The sequence below is a fragment of the Balaenoptera borealis genome (assembly GCF_965194805.1).
Source record: "Balaenoptera borealis genome assembly, chromosome: 11".
NCBI lineage: Eukaryota > Metazoa > Chordata > Mammalia > Artiodactyla > Balaenopteridae > Balaenoptera > Balaenoptera borealis.
This window is the reverse complement of record NC_138868.1, coordinates 13,989,271-14,011,021: the sequence shown is the minus strand read 5'-3', so window position 1 is coordinate 14,011,021 and position 21,751 is coordinate 13,989,271. Positions and strand designations below refer to the sequence as shown.

General features: G+C 41.8%; 1 protein-coding gene and 1 long non-coding RNA gene across 5 annotated transcripts; one reads left to right on the top strand and one right to left on the bottom strand.

Annotated features, from left to right (window-relative positions):
* The first annotated feature begins 917 nt into the window (after positions 1-917).
* Positions 918-21,699, top strand: DDB2 (damage specific DNA binding protein 2). Of its 4 annotated transcripts, XM_082340224.1 has the most exons (10): positions 928-1,284; positions 2,427-2,560; positions 2,966-3,157; positions 16,864-17,009; positions 18,306-18,405; positions 18,502-18,679; positions 19,008-19,150; positions 20,660-20,824; positions 20,971-21,016; positions 21,318-21,699. In XM_082340224.1, exons 1-10 carry the CDS (start codon positions 1,158-1,160, stop codon positions 21,365-21,367), a joined length of 1,281 nt encoding a protein of 426 aa, XP_082196350.1. In that variant the 5' UTR covers positions 928-1,157; the 3' UTR covers positions 21,368-21,699. The 4 variants fall into 4 exon arrangements, with proteins under 4 accessions (XP_082196351.1, XP_082196349.1, XP_082196352.1 ...); XM_082340223.1 differs by having other exon boundaries at positions 921-1,284; positions 18,306-18,679; XM_082340226.1 differs by lacking the exon at positions 2,966-3,157 and having other exon boundaries at positions 926-1,284.
* LOC309605027 lies at positions 18,190-20,666 on the bottom strand. Its single transcript, XR_014231214.1, has 2 exons — positions 19,902-20,666; positions 18,190-18,381 (listed from the first exon to the last, which is right to left on the bottom strand). It is a non-coding gene; the product is annotated as an uncharacterized lncRNA (long non-coding RNA).
* Positions 21,700-21,751: the final 52 nt, after the last annotated feature.

Here is a 21,751-nt window from a genome sequence, read left to right as displayed (position 1 = left end):
AACACAGCTACAGGCCTGCAGGGGAGAAGCCATTAGCTTGCCCTTTCCCCTGCTGGCTGCCATTTCTTACAACCTGAGCTGATCTTCCCATCAAGAAAGCTTTTTCCGATTTTTCTTTTGGAGCAATCATTTCTTTCCAAGAGTTATTTTTTTTGGCACTCTCTTCCGTCCCTACCTGTCTGAAAGCTCCTTGAATGCAGGATCTACCATTAATGCATTTTTGTCTCCTGTCACACTCCCAAAGCACCTGGCACCTGACTTAGCCGGTGGAAGGAAAGGACCAGCAGTTCCCTACCAACCCCATCTCCTGCCTGGCTCGACGCAGAAAGCGGGGTGCATCAGAACTGTCTCCTGTCCGGCCGGGTGGGACGCCTATGAGGCTCACTGCAATGGCCTTTGGCACAAGACCTCAGCCTGGGCAGTTAGCCGCACGCTCTCCGGCCCATCATCACTGCCCCGGGTTGCTCCTGAGGAGGACACTAAGCAGGTTTGGGGAAACTTTAATTAAAAGCTGCGACTTAAAAAAAAAAAAAAAAAAGAAAAGCTGCGACTTTCAACCACTCTCCACAGAGACGCTGGGATTCGGCGAAGCTGGAGAAGTATAAGCAAACGACATCGACCGCAAAGCCAGCAGGCAGACTGCTCGGTTTCCACCGCCCGGACGCGGCTTGCTTTCTACAAAGCCTACTCACGGCAACTGTACGGATCAGCCAATCACACAACCCGAGACGGCGTGGTCGCCAATTAGAAGGTGGAGAAGGCGGAGCCGAAGCCTTGATTAGCATTGGTCTGGGGCGGGGGGCGGGGCCCAGAGGCCTGGCAGCGCCGCGTCTGAAGAGGCTTCAAGTTGCGAGGCCGAGCACCGACGGCCATGTTTATTTCTGGCAGGTCAGCTGACTTGGACTAGCTCAGGGCCAACACGTAGGCGGTATCCCTTTTCTCTGGGGAGCGGTGAGGCCCTCCCCTCACACACTTCCCATCTCTCCGCGCGCGCCCCCGCCTTCTCGGTGAGCCTGTTTGGCGGGAAGTTGGCTTAGTTGGCCTACCTGTGGCTTAGCGGGTTCTCTGGTCCCCGCCTTGTTTCTCCCCAGAAGCTTCTCAATCTTTCCTCGGTGATCTCGGCATAAGGCATAGTACCCCTTCGCACGGAGGACGCCATGGCTCCCAGGAAACGCCCAGAAACCCAGAAGACCCCCGAGGTGGTTGTGCGCCCCAAGAGCAAGAGGAACAGAAGCCCCCGGGAGCTGGAGCCCGAGGCCAAGAAGCTCTGTTTGAAGGGCCCCGGTACTGCCTGCGCCTGCTGCTTTAATTAATTCCGCCATTTGGGGTTCTCACACAGGAGGCTGGAGTGGGGGATGGGTGCGCCTGGGTCCCCGAGGCTGTCCCAAATTTTGAACGCCTCAGGCTGTGCATTTTGTCTGCAGGTCCTTTGACACCTTAGAGCTTGGGCTTAACCTCCCTCAGGTGACAGGAAGAGGCAGATGAGCTCCATTACAACAGACACAACGGACTTTTCAAATTTCTTGTTTGTACCAGAATTTTTACACACTGAGGACTGCTTAAGATAATCCTACCTTGCCTAGTGGTGTGTGTACTTAATTTCTCTAGTCACGATTGCTAGCTGTATGCCCTTGGTTTAACTGCGGGAACCCTCCATTTCCCTCCTTCCTTCCTTCGAAAACTCATTCTTAGGGGTTTATTGGGGCTTGAATCTGGGGCTATAAGGAATGTAGGGAACTCAAAAGACAGGGGTTGTTTATGAAGTGTTTTTTTGTTCATGAGAAGAATGAATTGGTTGTCACGAGGCGGGATTCATAGAGATCAGGTCCTCAAATACATGTTGGTAATCCAGAGTTGCTTTATTCCTATTCTAGGTGGATCTACCTTCCCAAAAGTAGCCTAGCGAGTTTAGCGCCACACCAGACCCTATGGATCCTGCTGTTTTTAAGAAGAGATTGGACTTAGGGCCAACCACTGGTCACCTCTACATTATTTTAATATAGGATTTAAAGAAACTGCTTTTCCCAAAAAGTCACTTCTATGCTGTCCTAAAATCTTTTTATTGTGCTTTATATATAACTTTTAAATTGTCACCCAACCCTATCACTAGTTTTCCAGCCCAAACTGGGAAGAGTTCTGCAGTTCTCATGTGTTTCTTTGGCTCAGTTCTCAGGAACCCTGCAAGATCATAGTTTCACTTCAGAAGTACTATTTTGGGGAATGTTTTTTGGAAGGGGCTGAATCCCTACTCACTATTTATTTGTTGTGCTGGGTGAGACTGAGCAGAACGTGGAAAAACCTTAGGAGATGATAAGAGAGATTGTCTATGCTGAATGAAGCAACAAGGCTTTCTTTCTGGGATGTTTCAGCAGAAAAATCTTTGAGTGAGATTGGAGCGGAAAATATGTGTCTGTTCTGCTTGGCAGGTCCTAGCAGAAGATTTGACTCAGGCTGCCTTTGGGCGGGGTTGGCTAGCCTGCGGGTCCCGCCGCCATGCAGCATCGTCAGGGCCCTCCACCAGCATAAGCTGGGCACAGCTGCCTGGCCATCACTACAGCAGGTGAGGCGTTTCCTGGCTGAAGAGCTCAAGGGTTTGCATGGTGCCTTTTTTTTTTTTTACTGCTGGATGGTCTAAAATTAGACGCTGGGTTGGTTCAGTGGGTCGTCAGAGTGGTCAGATCACCCCCACCTTGGTGACTCCTGGGCACTCAGCCATGTCGAAGTACCTACTGGGCACTCAGCCATGTAGAAGTCCTATTCTGTAGGGGGTCCCAGCAGGAATGCACCCTGCCTCCTTGCTTTCCATGACGAGATCATGTATATTGCAAATATTTTTATGCACAGAGTCAGGCAGTTATTTTTCCTTTAGTGGGAGGACCTGACCCCACTTATCTATGCGGGAGTCAGAGATTGGCAATTTACCCTTATGTTTTAATTCAGCTTAATTTTTTTCTCTCTGTATCAGGGTCTCCAGCAGTCCTTTTTGAACTCTCTGGCTTCTTACCGGATATTCCAAAAGGCTGCCCCTTTTGACAGGAGGGCCACATCCCTGGCATGGCACCCAACTCACCCCAGCACCCTGGCTGTGGGTTCCAAAGGGGGAGATATCTTGCTCTGGAACTTTGGCATAAAGGACAAACCCACCTTCATTAAAGGGGTGAGCAGTTCCCTGTGCCAGACGTTAGTGCTGAAGAAGTGTTTGTTGAAGGGATGAAAAGTCATCCGGTAACAAGGAGATAATTGGGATCAAAAATAACTGGGGGTATTTTCAAACGAGTCAATGGTGATGATACTCAACTCTTTATTGAACACCTGCCCTTAAAATATTAGAAAGTATGAAATATTGATCACCCTCGTAAATCACCTAGAATCTAAGCCCTTTCTTACCTCCTTGACCTCATCTTGTACTACTGTCTTTCCTCATTTCCTATGCTTTAGCCATACTAGCTATTTCTATTCCTGAAACTGAGTCTTTGCACTTGCTGTTCCCTTTGACTGGAGTGCTCTTTCCCATGGTTTTCTCATGGCTGGCTCCCTCTTATCATTCAGGTCTCGGCTCAATATATTTCTTCAAAAAGGCTATTACTGACCACTCTGCCTAATCACTAATGACTCCCTATCTCATTATCCTGCTTCACTTTTCCCCCACAATGTTTATCAATATCTGAAATGTTTTACTTATTTGTATGTCTTTACCCACTGGAAGGTAAGCTCCATGATGGCAGGGACCTTGTTTTTCTGATTTACCACTGTATCCCCAGTACCTAAAACAATGTTTGGCCTAGATAGCTGCTTTGTATTTGTTGAATGAATGAGGGGCTTGGAGTATAACTGGATAGGTGGGATGTCTTCCTACAAGATAACTAACAATACAGCAGTACAGATGCTAAATGCTACAGAACATGAGAGAAGGAAGAACCTCTTGTGAATTAGAGTCAATAGAGGTTTCATGGATGAGCGAGGAGTGAGGAAGAACAATATTTAAATGGAGAGAAAAGGAGGAAAGGCAGAGTGTGTTTGGGGCAAGGTTTGGCCGACAGCTTTTTAGGGATGGTCTTAATTGTGCTAGTGTTTGTCATCAGTCGCTGAGGGGTGAGGGTATTGGCCCCTCCACCAAAGACAAGACCCTTAGCTTGCCCAGCTGGGGACTGACATTGGAGGGCTATACTGTGAAAGGTGACGCTCTGGGTTTAGAGCAGGAGCCACAAATTCACATGCCTAAAGAAGCCAGACAGATAAAAGAATGATGTAGGATGGTGGTTAGTGGTAAATTGGAGATGGTTGACAGGTGAGAATCTAGGTCCTGAGGTATCAGATCTGATTTTTTCAAATGAAGACTGAAATGTTCTGACTTTTAAAAATTGTAATGAAACACATATAAAATTTACCATCTTAACCATTTTTAAGTGTACAGCTCAGTGGCTTTAAGTATATTTACATTCTTGTGTAACCAGTCTCCAGAACTTTTTCATCTTGCAAAACTGAAACTGTGTAGCCATTAAACACTAATTCCCCATTCCTCCTTCCCTCCAGACCCTGGCAACCACATTCTGCTTTCTGTCTCTATGATTTTGACTAAGTATCTCATACACGCGGAATCAGACAGTATTTGTCCTTTTGTGACAGGCTTATTTCACTTAGCACAGTGTCCTCAAGTTTTATCCATGTTGCAGCATGTGTCAGAATTTTCTTCCCTTTTAAGGCTGAATAATATTCCACTGTATGTATATACCACATTTTGTTTATCCATTCATCTGTTGATGGACATTTGGGTTGCTTCCACCTTTTGGCTTTTGTGAATAATGCTGCTGTGAACATGGTTGTACAGATATATCTTCGAGCCCCAGCTTTCAGTTCTTTTGGTTATGTACCCATAGTGGAATTGCTGCATCACATTGTAACTCTATTTTTCATTTTTTGAGGAACCACCATACTGTTTTCCATAGAGGCTGTACCATTTTACATTCCAGCCAACAGTACACAAGGGTTTCAATTTAAAATATCCTGGTTTTTAATGTTGGGAACTAAATGAAATTGAACATGCTCTGTAGCTAAACAAAACACATTTGTGAACTGGATTCTGCATTAGCTTACTGTTTTTCTACCTCAGGTTTAGAGGCCAAAGATAAACCCAGGATGAGTTCTTTTAAGTGGGGGGTTTGGAGAGCAGCTCAACAGAAAAGGCCAGGTTAGGCAGGCTTGAAGATTAGGATTCAAGGTATGACATCAGTGTTCAAGAAAATAAGTGCCTGAAGCCCAAAGGAAGGCAGCCAGGGGATTACTTGGTGGTCTGTCTACCCAGCTGGTGAGACAGGGGACCCCCAGGAGGGGTAGCTTTAAGTTGAAGTCAGAACCCAGAGCTCAGGCAGGAGGAGATTGGTTTTTTTCCTAGGCATCCAGGACATGGGAATAGAGAAATTTAAGAAACAGCCTAAAAAAAAAAAAAAAAAAAAAAAAAAAGTAACAGCCTAAGAGTGTCCTAGGGAAGAGTTTCCTGACTAAAAGGGGAATGATAACTGCTTTGAACTTGTGTCAGGCTGAAGCTGCTTTTGGTTTATATCACCCTTTATTATGATGTGCATTTAAGTGAAGTTTCCTTACACACTGTTGTGGAGATTGGTCTGGGCATTTGAACTCTGTGACTAGTAGGGAGCTAGGTTGTAGCAGGAGAAGGGTATGTGGTCTGGAGAACTGTCTGTTTTTACTCCCAGGAACTGACAGCAGAAAGTTGATTTGAGACCAGTGACTGAGGGAGCAGCAGTGCTTCATTTTGTCATTTCTTTAGTCATCTGACCTTGGCTCTGATCTTAATCTTTCAGGCCCTTGGCGAGGGGACATGTATTACATTTTCAAAATGAAGATTATTTTATTCTCATTGTAAAAATGACCTGTGCTCATTGTAAGAAATTCAGGCAATACAGAAAAAAGTATAAAGAATAAAGTAACTATTACCTGAAATCCCCATTTGGGGCATCTTTATGTACGTGTATATACTGTTATACACACCCATTCTTCTACTTATATTTTTATGTAAATATTCTATCCTAGAATCTGTTGTATTTTACTTATTAGATCATATCCTAGTTTAGTCATGTTGTACCAGATGACGACCACTTAAAAATATCTTATTTCCTGGACTTCCCTGCCGGTCCAGTGGTTAAGACTCCATGCTTCCACTGCAGGAGGCACGGGTTCGAGCCCTGGTCGGGGAACTAAGGTTCCCACATGCTACTGGGCATGGCCAAAAATAAATAAATAAAATTTAAAAATATGTATCTTATTTCCTTTTTTTGGTAATGCCTTTGGTTTTGGTATCAGGGTAATGTAGACCTCATGTAAAGAGTTGGGAAGTATTCCCTCCACTTGAATTTTCTGGAATAATTTGTGTAGAATTGGTACTATTCCCTTCTTAAATTTTTCATAGGATTCACTAGTGAAGCCATCTGGGCCTGGAGTTTTCTTTGTTGGAGGGTTTCTAACTATATATTCAATTTCTTAATAGATACAGGGCAATTTAGGTTATCTATTTCTTCTTGAAGGAGCTTGGTAGTTTCTTTCAAGTAATTTGTCCACTTTATCTAAGTTTTTGAATTTAGTGGTGTAAAGTTGATCATAGTATTCCCTTTTTATCCTTTTAACATCCATAGGATCTGTAGTAATGTCCTCTGTCATATTTCTTGATATTGGTAATTTGTGTCTTCTCTTTTTTTTTTCCCTGATCAGTCTTGTTAGAGGATTATCAATTTTGTTGATATTTTCAAAGAACCAACTTTTAGTTTCATTGGTTTTTTTCTCTGTTGTTTTTCTGTTTTCTTTTTTGTTGATTTTTGTTGTATTATTTTCTTTCCTATGCTTACTTTGGGTATAATTTGCTTTTCTTTTTCTGGTTTCTTAAGATAGAAACTTGAATTGTTTATTTGAGACCTTTCTTTTCTAATATACCATTTAATGCTATACATTTCCCTCTATTTCTTTAACTGCATCTCACAGATTTTGTTGTGTTTTTGTTTCCATTCAGTTCAAATTATTTTCCAAATTCTTTATGATTTCTTCTTTGACCTATGGGTTATTCTGAAGTATTTTGTTTAATTTCCAAATATTTGGGCATTGTTGAGATATCTCCCTGTTACTGATTTCTAGTTCAATGCTGTTACGAACAAAAGACATTTTATGTGATTTCAGTCATTTTGTAATTTTTATTTGTATTTTGGCTGAGCATATGGATTATCTTAGTGAGTTTTCCATATGCATTTGAAAAAAAATGTGTATTCTGCTGTTTGGGGGTGATTTTTTTTTTTTTTTCCCTGTGGCTGCACTGCACAGCATGTGGGATCTTAGTTCCCCGACCACGGATAGAACCCATGCCACCTGCAGTGGAAGGATGGAGTCTTAATCACTGGATTGCCAGGGAAGTCCCTGTTTTGGGATGAATTATTCTCTAAATGTCAGTTAGGTTAAGTTGGTTGATAGTGTTGTTTAAATGTTCTGTATCTTTTTTTTTTTAATGTTCTGTATCCTTATTGATTTTATGTCTCATCAATTATTGAGAGAGGAATATTGGAATCTTCAACTATAAAATTGTGGTTCTGTCTGTTTTCCTTTAGTTTTTGCTTCAAGCATTTGGAAACCCTGTTATTAGGTGCTTACACATTTAAAATTATGTCATTTTGATGAATTGACAACTTTGTCATTGTGAGATGTCTCCCTTTACCCCTGGTAATATTTCTTGTTCTGAAATCTTTGTTTGATACTAATGTAGCCACTGCAGCTTTTTTATCATTAGTATTTGCATTGCATATCTTTTTTCTTCCTTTTATTCTTAATGTATTTGTGTATTTGTATATAAAATGAGTTTCCTGTAGATAGCATGTAAAAAAAAATCCAATCTGGGAATTCCCTGGTGGTCCAGTGGTTAGGACTCCTAAAACTAATACAGTGTTATATGTCAATATCTCAGTAATTTTTTAAAAAGTTGCATTTAAAATAAAGTTAACCCGTGGGAAATTCCCTGGTAGTCCAGTGGTTAAGACTTGGTGCTTTCATTGCTGAGGGCCTGGGTTCAATCCGTGGTTGGGGAACTAAGATCCCACAAGCCACATGGTGGCACAGCCCAAAAAAAAAAAAAATCCAATCTGACAGTCTCCACCTTTTAATTGGAGCATTTGACCATTTACATTTAATATGATTATAAATATGATTGGGTTTAAGTCTGTTATCTTGTATTTCTATTTGTCCCGTTGCTTTGCTCCATTTTTCTTTTTTTCTTGTCTTCTTTTTGGTTGAGTACTTTTTATGATTCCATTTTATCTCCACTATTGGATTATTAGTTACACTTCTTTTCCTTTCTCTTTTCTCTCTTTTAGTAGTTGTTCTTGGGTTTATAATGTACATCTCTTTTTTTTGACCACACAGCTTGTGGGATCTTAGTTCCCTGACTAGGGATTGAACCTGGGCCCTTGGCAGTGAAAGTGAGGAGTCCTAACCACTGGACCACCAGGGAATTCCCCACAATGTACATCTTTAATGTAAGAGAGAACCTTCAAATAATGTTATACCACTTCACATGTATTGTAAGACTTTTACAACTATATATTTACTTCTGTTTTCTCCCTTCTGTCATTGTCCTACATTTTACTTCTACGTATGTTATAAACCCTACATTTTTTTTTGCTTTACACAATTATCTTTTTGTTTTTGTTTTTTGTTAAATCTTTATTGAGATATAGCTAATATATGATAAACTGCACGTTTAAAGTGTACAATTTGATGAGTTTTGACATATGTATACAACCATGAAACCATCACCACGATTAAAATAATGAACATATCCATCACCCCCGAAGTTTCCTCACACACCTTGGTAATCCATCCCTTTCTTCCCTCTGTCCTGACACCTGAAAACCATTGATCCACTTTCTATCCCTATTGATAAATTTGCATTTTCAAGACTTTTATATAAATGGCACCATACAATATATACTCTTTTTTTTTGGCTTCTTTCATGCAGTATAAATATTTGAGATTCATCTACATTTTTGCCTGTATCAGTAGTAGTTTTTTTTCTTTCTGAGTAGTTTTCCAGTGTATTGATATACCACAGTTTATTTATCCATTCACCTGTTGAAGGGCATTTGGACTTTTTCCAGTTTTTGACTGTTGCAAATAAAGCTGCTATGAACATTCCATGTACAAGTCTTTGTGTGGATGTATGTTTTCATTTTTCTTGAGTAAATACCTAGTTGTGGAATTGCAGGGCAGGTATCTTTTAAAGATATTTTTTATTTATTTTTATTTTTTAAAATATTTATTTATTTATTTGGCTGTACTGGGTTTTAGTTGTGGCACAAGGGATCTTTGTTGCGGTATGCGGGATCTTTAGTTGCGGTATGCGAACTCTTAGTTGCAGCATGTGTTCTAGTTCCCTGACCAGGGATCGAACCCAGGCCACCTGCATTGGGAGTGTGGAGTCTTAGCCACTGGACCACCAGGGAAGTCCCTAAAGATATTTTTTTTATTTTTATTTTTTAATATTTACTTTCTTTATTACTATTATTTTTTTTGGCTGCATCAGGACTTAATTGGGGCATGCGGGATCTTCGTTGAGGCACACAAGATCTTTCATTGAGGCACGGGCTCTGTGTGGCGCATTGGCTTCTCTCTAGTTGTGGCGCTCAGGCTCCAGGGCACGTGGGCTCCAGAGCATGTGGGCCCTTTAGTTTTCAGCAGGCGGCCTCTCTTGTTGAGGCGCATGAGCTCTGTAGTTGCAGCGCACGGGTTTAGTTGCCCCGTGGCATGTGGAATCTTAGTTCCCCGACCAGGGATCGAACCTATGTCCCCTGCATTGGAAGGTGGATTCCTTACCACTGGACCCAGGGAAGTCCCAAGATATTTTTTAAATGAGAAAAAAACTTTAATATTTACCCACATATTTGCCATCTCCAGGGCTTTTCATTCCTTTGTATGATCCAGACTTCCTTTTGGTAACATTTTCCATTTTCTTTCTGCCTGAAGAGATTCCTTTAACATTTCCTATAATGTAGGTTGGTTGGTGATGCATTTTTTCCTTTTGTTTGTCTGAGAAAGTCTTTATTTTGCCCCCCCTCCTTTTTTTTTTTTTTGAAGGTATTTTTGCTGGGTATAGAATTCTAGGTTTATGGGATTTTTTTTTCTTTTAGTACTTTAAAGATAATTTCTGATGCAAAGTCTGCTCTCATTCTTATGTTCCTCTTCATGTGATTTTTCTTTTTTTCTTTTGGCTGCTTTAAAAATGGTCCCTTTGTCATCTAAAGTAATATTCACAGGTTCCAGGGATCAGGGCATGGACATGTTGGGGGACCATTATTCAACTTACTCCAGTTAGCATGGGTCTAAGGCAGCCTATAGTTTAGATGTGAGTTGACCTCACCCTGAGGCAGTACCCTTCTGAGGACTCTACTCAATGTTCTGTGTATTAAGAATTTTTTCATTCTGGATGGTGAGAATACAGACTGTTCTGAGGATTTCTCCTATTCATTTCTGGTGTTTTTACCTCAGCCTTATATAGTTTCCTTATACACATTTACCCAATAATATTTACTCCAAGGCCTGTGGGGACCCCTCTGAAAATCTCCAGAATGCTATCTCTGTATATCTCCCCCTCCAGCATTTTCCCCCACAAATTCTTGCCCTGTTGGCTTTCCCAAATTGTCACCTCAGCTTAATGAGACTATTAGGCTGTTTGGGTCCTCCCTCCCTGTGCTGCAGCCTGGATACTCTTTCCAAGCAGTAAGCTGGGACAATTGCAGGGCTACCTCATTTCTTTCCCTCTTGTCTTGTGCTGCCTGTTGCCCAATGTCTGAAAACTCATTTCATGTATTTTTTCATTTTTTTTAGTTGTGTAAGGCAGAAGGATATATCTGGTTTCTGACACTCCATCATAGCTGGAAGTAGAAATTCATACTTAACTAATTTTAATAGTTTCTCTGAGGATTTAAATTTTTTTCCTACACAGTCTTGTCATCTACAAATAAATGAGTTTGATTTCTTACTTTACCATTTTTTCACTTCTTTTTTTGCCTTATTTCATTGGCTAAGACCTCTGCTACTTTGTTGAATGTTAGCTGTAACAGACATCCTTGTTCTTGTTCTTGATTATAGAAGGCTTTTATTTTTTGTCATTAAATAAGGTTTCTGCTACTTTTTATTGTGATAATATATACATAACATGAAAATTACCATTTTAACCATTTTAAAGTGTACAATTCAGTGGTACTAAGTACATTTACATTGTTGTGCAACCATCACCACTATCCATCTCCAGAACTTTTTCATCCCCAAATAAAACTCTGTACCCATTAAACAATGACTCTCTATTACCGCCCCCCCCAGCCCTACTAATCTGTTTTCTGTCTCTGAATTTGATTATTCTAGGTACTGCATATAAATGGAATCATACAATAAATATTTGTCCTTTGGGGTCTGACTCCTTTCACTTAGCATAATGTTTTCAGGGTTCATCCATGTTATAGCATGTATTAACACTTTATTCCTTTTTGTAGTTGAATAATATTCAATTGTATGAATACACCAAATTTTGTTTCGCCATTCATCTGTTAATGGACATTTGGATTGTTTCTACCTTTTGCTGTTATTATTCAGCTGCCATGAATGTTCATGTATAAGTTTTTGTTAGAACTGTTTTCAGTTCTTTTGTGTATATACCTAAGAGCTTGTTTGTTTTTAAAACTTGTTTTTAAATACCTTTTATCAGATTAAGTAAGTTCCTCTTTTATTCGTAGTTTGCCAGAAGCTCTTATCATGAATGATAATTGAATTTCATCAAATACTTTTTTGTCTCTTGAGGTCAGCAATGATTTTCTTCCTCTATTCTATTAATGTGGTAAACTACACTGATTGTTTTTTGTTTGTTTTGGTTTATTAGTTATAGTCGATTTTTTCATTTAAATGGTTTTTTTTTCCACTCTTTTACCTTTACAGTTATATTTCTAGCAAGTGATACTGTTTCTTTTAAAAACTGTGGGAAAAGCACATAACATAAAATGTATCATCTGAACCATTTTTAAGTGCACTAACACTATATTCACATTGTTTTGCAACAGAGTTCTAGAACTTTTTCATCTTGTAAAACTGAAACTGTGCCCACTGAATAACAGTTCACCATTTTCCCTTCCCTCCAGCCTTTGGCAACCACAGTTCTACTTTCTGCTTCTATGAGCTTGAACTACTTTAGATACCACTAAGTTTTGGTGGTTTTACGGTTTTACTGTGGCTATGTCAGAGAATATTCTTGTAGGAAGTACACAATAAAGTATTTGAGTGTGATGGGACATCATGTTGGCAATTTATTATCAAATGGTTCCAGAAAAACAGTTCTTTGTGCTATTCTTGCAACTCTTCTATGAGTTTGAGATAGTTTGAAAATAAAGTTTAAAAAAAAAAAAAAGATTGTTTCTTCCTTAAATATTTAGTACATTCACCACTGAAGCCATTAGGATCTGGAATTTACTTTGCAAGAAAGTTTTTAGTTGTGACTCAATTTCTTTAATAGATACCAGAGTATTCAGATTTTTCTTTTTCATCTTCTTTCAGTTTGGCAAGTTTGTACTTTTCTAGGAATTTGACGATTTCCTCTAAGTTTTAAAATTTATTGGCAAAAGATTGTTTATGATGTCCTCTTATTATCTTTCAAAATGTCTAAGATTTATATTGATAATCTTTTCCATTCATTAAATTGGTTATTTGTGCCTTCTTGTTTGTTTGGTCATTCTCACCAGGGATTTATCAATTTATTTATATTAGTCTTTTCATGGAACCAACTTTTGGCTTTGTTGATTCTTTCCACAGTGTATTTGTTTATTTCATTAATTTCTGTTCTTTTTTTTTCTTTTACTTTCTTTGGTTTTAGCTTCTTGTTTGTTTTACAGCTTCTTGAGTCATTGATTTTTAGCTTTTTTAACTTTCATTATGAATATGCTCCTATAAATATCTGCATACAAGTTTTTACATCAACATATTCATTTCTCTTGAGTATGTATCTCTTGGTGTATATATCTCCTGGGTCATATGGTAACTTTATGTTTAATTTTTTGAGGAATTGCCTGTTTTCCAAAGCAACTGCTCCATTTCACTTTCCCACTAGCAATGTAGGAGGGCTTCAATTCCTCCACATCCTCACCAACACTTAACTGACAAAAACTGTACATATTTAAGGTGTACCACATGATGTTTTAATACATGTATGTACTGTGAAATGATTACACCATCAAGCTAATTAACATCCATCACCTTACATAGTTTTTTGTGTGTGTGCATGCATGCATGCGTGCTGAGAACACTTATCTACTCAGAAAATTTCAAGTATACAGTACAGTATATTAACTATAGTCACCATGCTGTACATTAGATCTCAAGAATAACTGAAACTTTGTACCCTTTGACAAACATCTTCCCATTCGCCTCCCCCCACCCCAGCCCCTGGCAACCACTATTCTACTCTCTGCCTTTGTGAGTTTGACTTTTTTAGATTGCACATGTAAGTGAGATCATTCAGTATTTGTTTTTCTGTGTCTGACGTCCTCCATGTTCATCCATGTTGTTGCAGATGTCAGGATTTCCTTTTCTTTAAGACTGAATAATATTCCATTATACACACACACACACCCACCACATTTTCTTTATCCATTCATTCATCAGCAGACACTTTAGTTGTTTATCTTGGCAATTGTGAATAATGCTGCAGTGAACACAGGAGGACAGAACTCTTTGAGAAACTGATTTCATTTCCTTTTGATATATACCCAGAAATGGAATTACTGGATGATATGGTAGTTCTATTTTTAATTTTTTGAGGAACCTCCATACTATTTTCCATAATGCCTCTACCAATTTACATTCCCATCAACAGTATTCAAGAGTTCCCTTTTCTCCACATCTTGGCCAGCACTTATCGCTTATCTTTTTGATAATAGTCATTCTAACAGGTGTGAGGTGAGATCTCACTGTAGTTTTGCATTTCCCTGATGATTAGTGATGTTGAGCACCTTTTCATATACCTGTTGGCCATTTGTATGTATCCTTTGGAAAAATGTGTATTCAAATCCTTTGCCCATTTTTAATCAGATTGTTTTCTTGCTATTGAGTTGTCCAAGTTCCTTATATATTGTTAATATTAACCCCTGATCAGATATGTAGTTTGCAGTATCTTCTCCTATTCCATAGGCTGTCTTACAACACTTGTAATTGCCTTTTTGATTATAGCCATCCTAGTGGGTGTGAAATAGTATTTCATTGTGGTTTTGATTTGCATTTCCCTAATGACTAATGATGTTTAGCATCTTTTCATGTGCCACTATTTGTATATCTTCTTTGGAGAAATGTCTGTTGAAATCCTTTGTCCATTTTTTTTTTTTGGCTGCACTGTGCAGCTTGCCAGATCTTAGTTCCCCAACCAGGGATTGAACCCTGGGCCACGGGAGTGAAAGCGCCAAGTCCTAACCACTGGACCGTGAGGGAATTCCCTTTGTCCATTTTTAAATTAGGTCTATTTTTTAAATGTATACTAATTACAATTATTTTAAAGCCTGTGTCTAATAGCACCAATACCTGGATCTCCTGTGAGTGTCTTTCAACTGTTGTTTTTTCTTTTAGTTATTGGTTATTTGATATTCTGGATAATTTTAGATTTGATGCCAAATATTGCACATAAAAACTTGTAGAGATATAATTTGAAGTTTTGAGTGCTGTTATTTTCCTCCAGAAAGAATTTTTTTCCTCTGGCAGGCAGGTCAGGTGGAATCAGATCATCTTAATCTGATCAGCGATTGAAATGATTTGAATCTGGACTTCAGTCTTTGTGAGGGATGGTCTGTTTCCAGTTTGCTCTTATTTTTAGGGTTTCGGGGATCCTAACTGAAAGCTGGGTTTTTTCCAAGACCTCTCCTCCTTGACAGGTCTGAACTCCAGTTTTTGCCCCTCTTGAGACTGACAGAACCTCTGCTCAGCTTCTCAGTCACCACTTTCTTATCTGCATACGCCTCAAGAGGAAAAGCAGCATTGAAATGTCAGGCCTACCTCTCTGCTTCTCTTCTCTCTAGGAGGCTGGACTTCAGGTCCTTGATGCCTTGATAGCTCTTCTTTGACTTCAGAAACTTTCCTTTGAAAACGTGTATTTTATCTGTCTTTTCTAGTTTTTCTTGACAGAAGGTTGGCCTGACACCAGCTAACCCACCATCACTGGAATTGGAAGTCTCAAACGTATTTCTTTTTCATATTTTGTCCAGGTTTGGTTAGTCCTTCTCAGTGCAAGAGTTGGTCATAACCATTTAGCCCACCCTTGCTAGAACACTCATGCGTTTTACCTTAAACTGTTTACATTTGTGTTTATTACTAACGCTTTGACATAGGGCCAGTCCTTTTCTTGGAGTAAGTGTTCACTGATAAGGGTTCACCTGGTCTTATATAAACCATATCCATAATGCCTTTTTTATAGGGTCTAGTTTCCATTCCCCAAAAGAGACATAATTTAAAATTAGTTGTGGAGCAATCTGATTGCAGATTCTTTTTAAATTTTTATTACTGTTTCCCACCCTAATTGTTTATAAGTATCTCACCCATGCTTAATTCAACAACTATTATTTTTAGCAAATCATTTTTATCTAGTTTTTCCAAAGTGTTCGTATGGATTTCATAGAAATAACAATAGTCTTTCTTTTTGCACATATTTCATCAGTTTAATTAAATTACATGTTTGATGAAATGTTTTAAGTGTTTAAAGTTTAATAAATCACATCATGTAAATTAAGTTACATGATTACAGTACAAACTACAACTGGCATATATAGGTTTAAGAACAAACACAACTAACCCTTCGTAAGCATAGAACTCAGCTAGTGGGAGCAGATTATCTTACAGCAGCAAGGGTTTGGTGAACCATGGGCATCAGTTAGAATGTTTTATAGAGGGAATGGAAAGTACCAGTTAGTATGCTGATTGAGTTAAGTGGATGTTGTATAAGAGGCCTTGTAGAACTAAGGCTGGGATAGCAACAGCATACGGGAGAAGTGGAGGAGGAGCCTTGAGGATGTAAAGTTCTTAAAACAGTGCTTGATCTATAATAAGCACTTAATAAGGTTATGCTACTGATGTTATCATGATTATTTTCATCATCATTGTCTGAGATGTCTGGAAAAAAACAGGAAGGAGCTCAGATCTGACATCAGCCCTCCTAACCCAGCCACTGTTCCAAGCTGAAGCTCTTCTGAAAAGAGCACTTATATCATAAACAGATTATGGTACATCCACACAATGGAATACTCAGCAATAAAATGGAACGAACTATAGATACAGACAGCAAGTTGGATGAAACTCAAGGGCATTACACTGAGTGAAATGAAAGAAGCCAGTCTCAAAAGGCTGCATACCGTATGATTCATTTATATGAGTCTGTCAAAGGCAAAACTATTGTATAGTGATAGAGAACGGATCAGCGGTTGCCAGGGGATAGGAGTCGGGGGGGAGGATGGGACTACAGTGGGAGAGTGCAAGGGATTTTTGGGGAAGTGACACAACTGTCCTGCACCCTAATTTTGGTGGTGGTTATTCAAATCTATACATGTGTTAAAATTCATAGAACTGTATACCAAAAACAACAAAATTACTGTATGTTAATTAAAAAGTATAAAAGTAAAACTAAAACCTTAAGAAACAGAGTACTGTGGAGAGCATCCTACTGTCTAGGCATCTAAACTGGCCTGGCCCCAAGTGCAGTCTGGCTGGCTCTTGTGTCTGAGCGGAGTTACGTGCACCCAGGCTTCGTCCTCTTCCTGGGCCGTTGTCACTCACTGGCTTTTTTCTTCCTTGTGTTAGATTGGAGCTGGAGGGAGCATCACTGGGCTGAAGTTTAACCCTCTCAATACCAACCAGTTTTTCACCTCCTCAATGGAGGGAACAACTAGGCTGCAAGACTTTAAAGGCAACACTCTCCGAGTTTTTACCAGCTCAGGCACCTGCAAGTGAGTAGTTTAACTCAGAGGGGAAAGGGCTTCTAGGCTCTCGGTGTAGTTCTGGCGAGAGCATCCAGGTCCCATTTCTTTTACCCAAACCTGGCACAGGGAAGAAAGGAAAGGTGTTAGCTCCTTTCCACGCTTCCCTCTCTTTCTCAGACTTTTTCTTTAGCTGCCCTTACTCTGGGCCAGGTGGGTTTCTGCTTCAGGGAGCAGTTCTGGAGCTTCAGCTTTTCTCAGCATGGGAAGCTTCAACTCTTCTGTCAGTCATTCCTGTATTAGACTAGACCTTGATTCTCACTGGACAAGTCAACATGGCATTTGCCTAGAAAGCCACTTAAAGCCTGGAGCAGGAATGAAGAACTTAAGATTCCATTCCTTGCATTCACTGGGATGTAATGACCTGACCAGTTCCTTGATGGAAGCTTAAATGGATATAATCATGTCCGTAAAGCACTTTGGACTCCCCAAGAGCAAGTGGCTGGAGAAATTACAAAATGCTTGTCACTTTGATTTCTAGCCAGAGATACGACTCTGCTCCCTAAGTTATTTGGGGGTGTGGGGGTCTAACTAGTACTGGGCTACCCCACAGGGGTAAGAAATACAGGAGCAGTAGGACAGGTGACAGAATGGACTTACTCTTCCACAAGAAGCCCTCCCCCTGAAAGATGTTTACAAGGGATGCAAAAGGCAGTGTAGCAAGGATTTGAGGGGAAAAAATGTGAATCTGAGCTCTCCTGGCTGGGCATCAGGATCCCTGAAGCACCCTCCAACCCCATCTCTTCACATCATGTAGTCCGAGGGACAAAAGAGCAAGATACAGCTTCTGAGTTGTGTGTGCCTTTCCCCCTGAATGCTCAGAAGGGGGCAGAAGTTCCTTTCTAGCCAGCTGTGAGGAACAGAGCTGGCCAGTCCCTGTTTGGTGTGTCACATCTCCTTTGGCCCGAAGGGTGGAGAGTGAAGGGAGAAAGCAATACCCGAGTCTTCCTCAGGACCCAGCGCTGAAGGGGGTGAGCCTGCCTGGGGACCTGCCTTATGGCTCTGGGTTTGGCTGCTTCAGGGACTCTCAGTAGCTGAGGCTCCTGGGCCCAGCAGTAACTGGACAAGTTTCTGAGCCCCACCACCCCCCATAACCTCTGTGGGGATGGTAGACAAGTCTGAGTGCTCCTCACTGGGAGTCCATGACAGGTTATTCATTCATTCAACAAATATTTATTGACTGTCTAATATACGTGAGCTGCAACAGTGAATAAATGGAACTTGCCTCTGTCCCCAAGAATCTTACAGCACAGTCTCTCCCTCCAGCGTCTGGTTTTGCAGCCTGGATGTGTCTGTCAAAAGCCGAGTGGTGGTCACAGGAGATAACGTGGGTAACGTGATCCTGCTGAACATGGACGGCAGGGAGGTGCGTTCTCTGGAGCCCAGGTCCTCCCCTTCCCTCCCTGACCCCCAGTCTCGGTTCTGCACCGCCCCCCCACCTGAACCGAGCTCTTCTCTGCAGCTTTGGAATCTGAGAATGCACAAAAAGAAAGTGACCCACGTGGCCCTGAACCCGTGCTGTGATTGGTTCCTGGCCACAGCCTCCGTAGATCAAACAGTGAAAATCTGGGACCTGCGCCAGGTTAGAGGGAAATCCAGCTTCCTCTACTCGCTGCTGCACAGGCATCCCGTCAATGCAGGTGTGATATACCAGACCTCGTCCTTCCTGCAGACCCTGCTGACCCGACCGCTTCAGGGGTTTTCCCTCAAAGTGTAGAAGCCACTAGGCCAAACCTTTATACCCCTGATAGCATCGGCCAAGCTGAAGTCCTGAAGCCTTTCTGACTCTAGCTGCTCGTATCAGCTGCTGAGCCTGTAGGATGTTTTTGTTCGCAGCCCAGATTCACCTCCCTTCCACCTGTCTCTAGAAAGGAGAGGGAGGGAGGGTGCCCCTGCAAGAGGCCTGTGAGGGCCAGGACAACAGGGGGCCCGTGGTTCCCCGAGCTCAGGGGCTTTTCACTTTGCCAGCTCATTTCAGTCCCGACGGTGCTCAGCTCCTGACCACTGACCAGAAGAGTGAGATCCGGGTTTACTCTGCCTCCCAGTGGGACTGCCCCCCAAGCCTGATCCCACACCCTCATCGCCACTTCCAGCACCTGACACCCATCAAGGTAAGTAATGGAGGGAAGGGAGCTGTGATCGTGGGATGGATCAGGTCTACCAGGGTGGGGAGAATGGGGCAGATACAGAAGCCTTCAATGCTAGACCTCTTCCTGCACTGACACAAAGCAGTCTCTTATTCTCTGGCTCTCTCTGCACCTTTTGTCCAGCTCTGTGATCCCATTTTGCTGAGTTTTCTTCATGTCTCTTTGATAAGCTTATTTCCCTGAGTTTTTTCCACGCAGCCCAGATCTCACTGTGGGCACTTTCTGAGATCCTAACCCTCTGTTCTGCCCTTAGTTTCAGTTACCTGTGTGTGCAGCTGATCTGCAAGCTAACCTTAGCCTTCATTAGCGGCTTCTCTAGCCTCAGTCCCTAAGGCTTACAGTCTTCAAGTCCTGTGATTCTTTCCTGCTCATGCCCCAAGCAGTCTGAACTCTTGCCAGTCCTTCTGCTTTACCAGTATATATTCTTTTCTAGAACCACAGTCCCTCTTCAGACCTCCAGATCTCATGCCTGTACTTCTTTAGTCAGTATAGCATAGTTCAGGCAGGCGGACACCCCTGGGGTTAGAATCCTTGAGCAAATTACTCAAATTTTGGATCCCAGTTTCCTGGTCTATAAAAAGCGAATAATAGTATCTGACTGACAAGGTGGTTGTGAGGATAAATCTTTATACTTAAAGCACGTGGCAACGTGCTTAGCGCCTAGTAAGTACTCAGTAAACAGTGATTACTTGGTAGTAGAGTGGCCCCCACGTACCTCAAATCAAATCCAAGCTCTCAGTAACATCAGGGTCCTTGAGCAGTTGGTGTTCCCCATTGATCCTTCCTTCCTTGTCTCCCACTTGGTATCCAGCCAGCCCAACCAACAGCGTCCCAGGTGTGACTTGTTTGTGACTTATTTCCAAGCCACTGCTGGTAGCACTTCTTCCTTCCTGCTAACCATGTCGTTTCTCCTTCAGAACTTCCTTGAACAGCTTTCTTGGGAAAATCCCATCAAGTTCTGTCATCCCAATAACTGCCCCATTCGTTCTGAGCAGGGTGATCTGAGGAACACAGGTGTCCTCCCCTTTCTCAGTCACTAGCCATTTTCTACTCAACTCATTGACGTTGATGGAGGAGGGAGAGTAGTGGGATTACTTCAGAACTTATTAAGTCCTATTTGGTTTTGGTTACCAGAGGCATTTCGCTTTGTTGCAGGCTTACCTCTTTGGTTCATGTCTGGGTCGGGCTGATGTTAAAACATTTATCAGTTGGTATGATCTCAGGAAATGCAAAGGAGAGAGAAGGCCTGAAGGTGTCCTAAGGGTCAGGGAGGCCAGCTGGGGATTTTAAATTTGCAACGGTAGATGCACACGCACTTGAAAACCATTCTTGTTGTTTCATGTAGGGTCTTATCTCCATTATTAAATTGTGGGCAATTGTATTAACAATTGTTGTTAGTGGCAAAGATACTTTTGATGTCCCTCTTGACAGTGTTCTGTGTTTACTCTTGTGACCTGCCTCTCCATCTCCTAGGCAACCTGGCATCCTCGGTACAACCTCATTGTCGTGGGCCGATACCCAGATCCTAATTTCAAAAGTTGTACCTCCCATGAATTAAGGACGATCGATGTGTTTGATGGAAGCTCAGGAAAGATGATGTATCAGCTGTATGACCCAGAATCTTCTGGTATCATGTCGGTGAGGCTTGGGCCCTCAAATAATAATGGGAGGAAGCAGGGATTCACCCTACCTTATTGGATCAAAAACGACCAGAAATTAATCCTCATGTGCCCTTCTCCCAGTACCTTCATTCCCTCCTCATGCTTATCCCCTTGTCTCTGCAGCTCAATGAGTTCAATCCCATGGGGGACACACTGGCCTCTGTGATGGGTGAGTGAATCTCAGGCTGGTAAAGCCCACCCTACTCCCCAAGGTTCAGGGCAGGCTAACCTCAGCTTAGTGCTGTTCCATTCACCCTAGGGTCGTAGTCAGTAAAGATGATGACCAGGGGACAGCGGGCTCTTCGGCCTAGGCCCTCCATCCCTCTTGCTTTGTCTTGGTCACAGCAGTGCCTGGCTGCTGCCCAGTTTCCTGGTATCTCCTTACCAAGTCCTAGGTTCCCCACGCCAGCCCCAAGTTTTCGGAGGCTGATAATGGAAGGTAAGAGTCAGACTGGTCTCACTCCTCCTAGGTTATCACATTCTCATTTGGAGCCAGGAGGAAGCTTGGAAGCGGAAATGAAAGACATTAATGAAGGTGGGGGCCAAGCAAGGGCTTGGAGCCCCATGAGAACAAGTTCTGCGAGAAGAGGCGGCTTTGTGTTAAAGGGCCAGAGGTATCCGAGTCTTAGGGTTGGCGCAGGGGCACTGGGACTGGGACACGGCATGTGCTGTTCTGGACGTAGCTCCAGAAACTCCAGAGGTGGCGCCCCAGCTGCCCCAAGGGTCCTTGCTATATGTAGCCTGGAGCCAAGCTTCTCTTTCTCCTCTCTGACATGCAGTGGCAGAGGATCAGGTACTGGTTTTCGATTTGTGCTCACTATTCACATGGCCAATAAAACCATACCCAACTGAGCTTCTGAGTGGATCTTCCAGCACTGACCTGGTCAAAGGGCTTCTCAGGTCC

Excerpts from the sequence above, each read along its gene's own strand:
- DDB2 (XM_082340223.1), top strand. The coding sequence starts at position 1,158 with ATGGCTCCCAGGAAACGCCCAGAAACCCAGAAGACCCCCGAGGTGGTT. Across the intron at positions 18,680-19,007 it reads CAGGCATCCCGTCAATGCAG|CTCATTTCAGTCCCGACGGT; the intron begins GTGTGATATACC and ends TCACTTTGCCAG. Across the intron at positions 20,825-20,970 it reads AATCTTCTGGTATCATGTCG|CTCAATGAGTTCAATCCCAT; the intron begins GTGAGGCTTGGG and ends TTGTCTCTGCAG.